This window comes from Diospyros lotus, chromosome 6, assembly GCF_014633365.1.
Source record: "Diospyros lotus cultivar Yz01 chromosome 6, ASM1463336v1, whole genome shotgun sequence".
NCBI lineage: Eukaryota > Viridiplantae > Streptophyta > Magnoliopsida > Ericales > Ebenaceae > Diospyros > Diospyros lotus.
In genome coordinates this window covers 1,790,914-1,798,392 of record NC_068343.1, presented here as the reverse complement: position 1 = coordinate 1,798,392, position 7,479 = coordinate 1,790,914, and the positions used below count along the sequence as shown (strand labels likewise).

Here is a 7,479-nt window from a genome sequence, read left to right as displayed (position 1 = left end):
ATAATTTTATATTTATATTTTTTAATCAATTTAATTATTATATTTTAATTTTTTTTCATGTAAACTAAACTTTTTATTATTTTAATTATACCTCTATATTTATATTTTTAAGTTAATTTAACTTTTATATTTTGATACATAAAAAAAATAAAATTAACTCATCTCATTTACTTTTTTTCACACGTCAAAATAAAGAGATTAATTTGATTAAAAAATACAGATATAAGAGTATAATCGAAATAATAAAAAATAGAGTGTCACATAAAAAAAATTAAATTATAAAAATTTAATTGACTCAAAAATATGATATGGCGTAATTAAAATAATAAAAAATTTAAATAATCACACGAAAAAAAATATTAAAATACAGAAACAAAAATGTGAATTTGCGAGCATCCATCAGAATTCGTGGTCATAACCTGCATCAAACATAAACAAGTTGCTTTTCTCCATTTTCCTCTGCAGTTGCTGATACCAAGCCAAGCCACGAAGCCACTGGAATGGCCCAATAAACAGCGAAAAAAATGAAGTGAAATTAAGACCATAATTAGACATACATCTTCCCCAAATCCACAGTTCATCAATTAACCAGCAATTACTTCTCATTGCACCACCCATACATTCTCAATAAATTGCTAAATAATCTACAGACTTAGTAGCATTTCAGAAATGATTGATTAAGCAGGCCTCAGCTAAGTTCAAATCGCCATTTCTATTAAAGAAATCCCCTAGTAACAACCACATGGTAAAGTAAATAAAGCAGCATTAACGCAGTAGAAAACATTTATCACCAACAGATTCTTCAGATTCAAGATCAACTGTCCTTCAACTTCAGACCAACCACCCTATAAACCAAGCAGATTGCCCAAGTTTGACTTCGCACTCTAGTTCTTCATTTAAATAAATTCATTGCCATTGGAGTTGCTCAATCTCAAATTTAACATGCTGGTAGTTACAATTATTAAATGTTTACAGTATAGAGACAGAAATAACACTTTCAGCAGTGTCACAAGCCAAGATGCAGTTTCCTCAAAAGTATCAATCACCACACTCCACACATCACATGGCTAAAATCAACAGATGCTGCACAAACAAATAAATCTTTCGGGACTACCACAACCCATAAAGTATTTTCCTCATTATACTTGACATAATCAAATTCGATTAGTTGTAAATTTATCCCTACAACAGTCAGTGCCGTAGGACGGATAAGGGCCATAAGGCAATCTTATCTTCTAACGCACCTGGCACAGCCAGCCTAAAGATGTGTGCATATGCCAAAACAAGCTTAAAAAATAGTTTTAATTCCATGGTCTGCATAGTGACTACCATGATGCAGACGTTTAAGTAGCTACCATTAAGTAAAATTTCAGTGCTATAACCAACTTTAAAAATCTAGGATGTTCTCACTTATTCATGGTACTTTCCAGCTTCAATAAAAAGCACGAGAACAACTGGATTAAGTCAGAAGAAATGAAGCACAAAAACTTGTTATCTGGAAAATCCCAAAGAGAGAGTTACTGATATCCCAGGCCTTACAAAGCAAGTATATAGTGGTAGCACACAACCATTGTAATAGCAAAGAGACTGCAAGCATACAATCTTTTAAGAAAAGAAAGTCAAAAAACTTAATATATAAAATAAACTTGATGAACAAGGTGACAATGTATAGGAGAAACAACCATGTAGCAGTGCTCTCGGTTGTTTAAAGAATATTTTTCAAATAAAGAACGGAAATTTGACTTCACCACTTATATTTCAAGTGTCCAACTCATATTCCATACCCCAACTCAAGTCATACTTAAAAAATCATTTCTGCAAGATGACTTCTAATTCAATTCTCCCACGCCCAAAGAATGAATATGCAGAATTCTTATACAACGAGATGAAGAAAACAATTCCAATGTCACCATCACACATATGGAAAAATCAAGCTGTACAGCACAGTGTCACTTCATGACATCCATCAAGAAACGCAAACATACAGTAAGTGAAGGGAGAACATTTACGAGCAAAACTGTCACCTTTTCATGATTCCCAAATCTGGACCTTCTCTTGAGGTTGTGCATGTGTGTTCCAGATAGCAGATTGTCACACCACTAGCAAATAGCAATAATGATAAAAGTGAGTTAGTAGAGCTACATGACAACCAAGACAGAAATCAATCAAGTAGATTTTAACAAATTTATATGAGAAATAGTAACTAGATATGTAAGAATATGCAAAGAAAAGAATGCAAACGGAGTGTTATATGTATACTGATCAAGAAAATATAAAACAATAACACCAAGAAAAGGAAGAAGCTGCTTGCAGCAGTTACCAAGCAAACAAACAATTCATAAATCAACCAAAGTCCAAATATGTCAACAGCATTATAAATTCAAATTGAATAATTTTTAATTTCATGAGACAAGATGACCTTATCTGTTATTTCAAATCTTTAGAACCAAAAATTTACCATCCATATTGCTGGAGGCTGCTTGGCATCATTCTACTCACAACTAGAAATTTGTGCCTGTTGGTGTTTCAGAGAAAATCAGCAGATCAAGTGCCACCTTCTCATCTCTCAAGGCATAGACAACTGACTTACAGCAAACAACAGCACAGTACAGTGAAAATAAGCACCTTTGCAACCAGTTGCACCTTCATATTGTTTCTTCAGCACAGCAAGTCTAAACCAGGAGCTTTCAAGAGATTTTGGGTAGAAAATAATAGCTAAGGGAGATGGTGGATGCCATGATATGATTCCATAAGCTCACTTGCATCCTTCAAACTTTGTCCTTCTCGTATTAATCTGTAATTCATTTTAATTCTCAGCCTTTGCCCTGTGGCCACAGCCAACCAGCAGGATTAGGGCCCTGGGCTCAGTCCTGCAATATACTCAAGTGCATGGACATCCAGATATAGGCATTTGATATACTCCAGATCCCGGAGCTAGAATCATCAGTCATCCTACCAAGTTTCCATTGTTTTTCAGCATTTCCCAGTCAAAGATGCATTTTCTTCTGATCTTACAGATTTAGATATCCCATGTATTACATACTTGAATGTAAGGCTATTCGGTGCGAAGCCCACTTTCATCATGTTATCCTGAAACTCCATCAACTTACCAACATCTCCCCCCTCACAGAGAATCTTAAGGATTGAATTACAACTATTTGTGTCCCAAATTTGAAATTCCTCAGCAAATAAGAAAAGTAGGGATTCTGCTTTACAAAGGTTTCTTTCCCTGCAGAGCCCATTTATCAAAGTTCTGCAAGTTGCAATATCAGGACTTGCACCAAATTCAATCATTTCTCTCGTTAAGTTCTCACCCTCAGTACTTCTATTTAATGCACACAGGCAGCCTATAAGAGACTTATAAGCAACTAAATTAGGCTTCATATCCTTACAAATCATCTCAGCTTTCAACAGTAATGCCTCCTCGATAAAATTGCATTTGCAGAGAGAATGAATCAACACGTTATAAATTTCCTCTTTAGGCTTGTGACCAGCTCGAGACACTCTCTCCAAAAAATTCTTTGCTGCACAGGGTCTATTATCATTACACAAAGTAACAATTAGGTAATAGTAAATATCTGCAGAAACTATGACTCCAAACCTCTCAAGCTCCACTATCACATTCAGCGCAGAAAGCAACCTGCCCTCTTTTCCATATCCTTCTACAAGAATCCAACAGGTGAAATCATCAGGACGAATCCCATTGCCAATCATGTCAACCAATAACAATCTAGATTCTTGCATCATTCCCTCCTTGCAGTAACCGCATATAAGAGTATTATATGTTACAACATCTGGAGTCAATCCTCTATGAATCAACCTATGTAAAAGCTGATGAGCCTCTCTTAGTTTTCCAACTTTACAAAAACCATTCATCAAGGCAGTATATGAAATCAGATCCGGCATAACACCTCTCCTATACATGATCTTATACAAATAAAATGCTTCTTTCAATTTTCCCTTCTTACAGTAACTATCAATCAAAGTATTGTATGTCACAATATCAGGATCAAACCCTTGTTCTTCCATCTTCTCCAAGAACTCATTTGTCTTATCCACATCTCCACTTTTACACAAGACATGGGTCAATATATTAAAAGTATATGAATTGGGTTGTATCCCAATTTTCCCCATGCCTTCATAGATTTCCCAGCAGTGACCAGTACAATTTGACTTTGAAAATCCATCCAAAAGACAATTACATGTAACAACACTAGGTACCAATCCAAGCTTCACCATTTTCCTAAAAGCCTCTAAGCCTTCTTGAGTCATACCCACTCTCACGTAAGCCTTAACAAGCATATCAAAAACAACTGGATTCCAGTTACACTCATCTGTACAGAGAACCAAACTTTCAAAAACATTGTCACATGCCAGATCATTCTTACTCAGCCCTATCAATTCAGATAACAGTTTTGATGCCTGCGAATATTTCCGAGACCATGCCAATATGTGAACAATAATACAATAGTTCTTAGTCGATGGTATAAGACCCAGATCATTTCTGATCCAGTAAAAGAACGTGAGTGCTTTTGAAGAATCAGATTGGCATCTCAACAAAACCCTAGACATTTCACGGGTCCCCAGGTGAGGAAGAAGCCCTTGCATCTCTTTCTGAACAAGGGCAAAATCGGAACCATGTTGTTTGAGATTTGAGCAAGTGAGATCCACTATATTATTAGGGTTTTGGGTACGAGGAAGGAAACTGTAAAATGGGTTCGAGAGAGATTTAGTCTGAGAATTTGATGGGTTTTCGAGAGATGAAATTGAAGACGATGAAGAGAATGATAGTTTGGATATAAGACTCCCGTTGTCGATTGATCTTACAATGATTTTGTTAATTGATGATCGATTCATCTGCTACTACTAACAACACAAGGAACGCTGATTTGCAACAGAAACGTACCAGTTTGAGCTCAACTACTGCTCTGAGGCAATCAAACAATCTGTGTCCGACCTCAAATTTCGATTTCTTCCGCAAAAGTACAAAGAAATTGTGTCCCAGACTCGTTAATAACCCTCGTTGCAGCAAATCAAGATCGTCGTCCAATTGCCCTCACGCTAGGTTACACGAAAACATAAACGAGAAATGTTTCTATACGTTATGTAAAAATGGATATTCTTTCAAAAAAAATTAGATATAAATCATATCTAAAATGGAAATAAAAAATATTTAAAAAATGCAAGACTCAGGCTTCATTTGGCAATGCAGTTGAACGCTTATAAGCTATTAGTAGAGCGTTTAAGCTGTAAAACTTATGTAGTTACATGTTTGAATTTACCAAGAGCTTCAAGATTCCACAGCTTAAACGCTTTTGTATTAGAGTTTAAAGAAAGCTTTGGGGCAGTAACTTTTGCAGAAAAGCTTGTGAGAGCTTCTGGAGTTGACCAAGTAAATGACTATTTTGCCCTCTTCCAATTTCAATATACTACTCTCCTTCGATGAAGCTCTCTTCTCCCACAGCATCTATGCCTCCTCCATTGTCAGATCTCCTCCCACAACGGTCGCCACCGCCGCCCATAGCTGCCCATCGCTACCTAGTGTCGCCCATCACTGCCCAGCGCCGCCCATCGTTGCCTCCAGCACCGCAAGCTGCCATCGTCGCCTCCTGGTTGTCGCCGCTCGGGGTCTCTCCTCTGTCGTGTCTACTGCTAGCTCCTTCTACTTCCAAATTGCCATCTTCCAATTTCAATAATTTTATGTATTGATAAAATTAAAAAAATAAATAATTTTATATAATATTTCAACATATATATTGAATATTTTTATGAATTAAATTTAAATTTATACATAAAGTAAAAAAATTATATATTTTTAAAATTATTTTATAATTTATTAACATATAATTGTAAGTATTTCAGTAATTAGACATCAATTATAATTTTTTTTAAAAATATATATATTTTTTGAATTTTATTTGCATTATTCAATGTCATGTCCATTTTAGTCTTTTTGTCAAGTTCTAGCAACTTATCAGCTTTTACAAACTAAATACATAATTTTACATTAATAGCTTAAAAGCACATTTATCCAAACACGTTATCAGTTTAAACACTATCCAGCTTCAATGCTATTACACAACTTAAACACTACCCAGCTTAAACGCTATTAAAAAAAAACATAGCTAAACTAAGCCTCATGCATAAATCAGATAGCTAAAAACGAGCGATATGTTAGTGTAGTATGGTGAATCATGAGCTTAATTTTTTCTCCACGTAAAAATAAAAAATTCAACTTAAAATATACCCCTTATTTAGCGGTTGTTTGACTTACAGATTTTTTTATAACTTTTAAGCTATTTAGGTTTCAAGTTAAAAGTTAAGTAACGTTTAAGTTGATAAAGTGTTTGGATAAATGTACTTTTAAGATATCAATTAATATTTATGTGTTTGGTTTGAAAGAGCTGATAAGTTATTAAAACTTAATAAAAAGACTAAAATAGATATAATATAAAATTTTATTATTAAATATTAATAAATTATACATAATTATTAAAAATATATTAATACAATATTATTATATATGTTATATATAATAATAATATATATTATTTTGTGTTATATATACATATAACATATATTATGTTTATTATTACTGTTATATATATATATATATATACACGTTGCACGCAATGATGAAGAGCAGTGGTTGATGGCTTGCACGATGGCGTGACCCACCAACTAGATGGCGATGGCAGCCTAGCTGGATAACGGCGACAGCGGATCTGGAGAAGGGGCAACGACGACAGCAGGTTTGGACGAGGGGCGACGGCAACAATTGCAGCGACAGTAATCTTCGCTTCTGATATAAGGGAAAAGAGCAAAGGATGAGAAGAAGATGTAACTTTTAGGGAAAAATAGTATTTTTGTCGATCAACGGCAGTAATCTTGTAGCATTTTTTGCTAAAGTTGGGGGTACCAACTTTTGTAAAACGCTATTGCAATCGCTGATAAGTTACATAGTTTTTAAGCTAATTGTTATTGTCAAACACTTCATCATAAAACATCATATAGCGTATACGCTGCATAAGCAGCTTATAAGCGATCAAATCGTTAAGCCAAACAACCTCTTAATCAAAGGTACAAACACGAAAAGCAACACAAATAAGGTGTCGTCCAATTAAATTCGAGCCAACAATTCAAAAATAATCAAAAGGGTATGCTTTAGCTCAAGTACCTTACGCTGCGGAAGTCGAAGGGAAATTCTATTGGCAACCTGACAAATTACTCTTCACAGTCCACTCCATGCAAAATTATTCATTAATTTTCAACTTCCCATTTTAACCCCAACCCATTACCTCCTTCGACCACCACCTCAGCTCTCTCTTTTTCTCCCGCACCATATACACATATACACACACAAACACATACACCATATATATATATATACACACACTCGCACACACACACACACACATATATATATACACACACGATTTCATGGTCGTGGCCATGGCAACCGCAGCCATGGAAGCCCAC

At 35.0% G+C, this 7,479-nt stretch overlaps 1 protein-coding gene across 9 annotated transcripts; it reads right to left on the bottom strand.

Annotated features, from left to right (window-relative positions):
• Window positions 1–277: 277 nt before the first annotated feature.
• On the bottom strand, window positions 278–5,117 carry LOC127803454 (pentatricopeptide repeat-containing protein At5g40400). Of its 9 annotated transcripts, none has more exons than XM_052339685.1 (3): window positions 2,420–5,117; window positions 2,025–2,099; window positions 278–495 (listed from the first exon to the last, which is right to left on the bottom strand). In XM_052339685.1, exon 1 carries the CDS (start codon window positions 4,855–4,857, stop codon window positions 2,974–2,976), a length of 1,884 nt encoding a protein of 627 aa, XP_052195645.1. In that variant the 5' UTR covers window positions 4,858–5,117; the 3' UTR covers window positions 278–495; window positions 2,025–2,099; window positions 2,420–2,973. The 9 variants fall into 9 exon arrangements, with proteins under 9 accessions (XP_052195645.1, XP_052195648.1, XP_052195643.1 ...); XM_052339688.1 differs by having other exon boundaries at window positions 2,626–5,117; XM_052339683.1 differs by having other exon boundaries at window positions 279–495; window positions 2,459–5,117.
• Window positions 5,118–7,479: the final 2,362 nt, after the last annotated feature.

Excerpts from the sequence above, each read along its gene's own strand:
- LOC127803454 (XM_052339685.1), bottom strand. The coding sequence starts at position 4,857 with ATGAATCGATCATCAATTAACAAAATCATTGTAAGATCAATCGACAAC.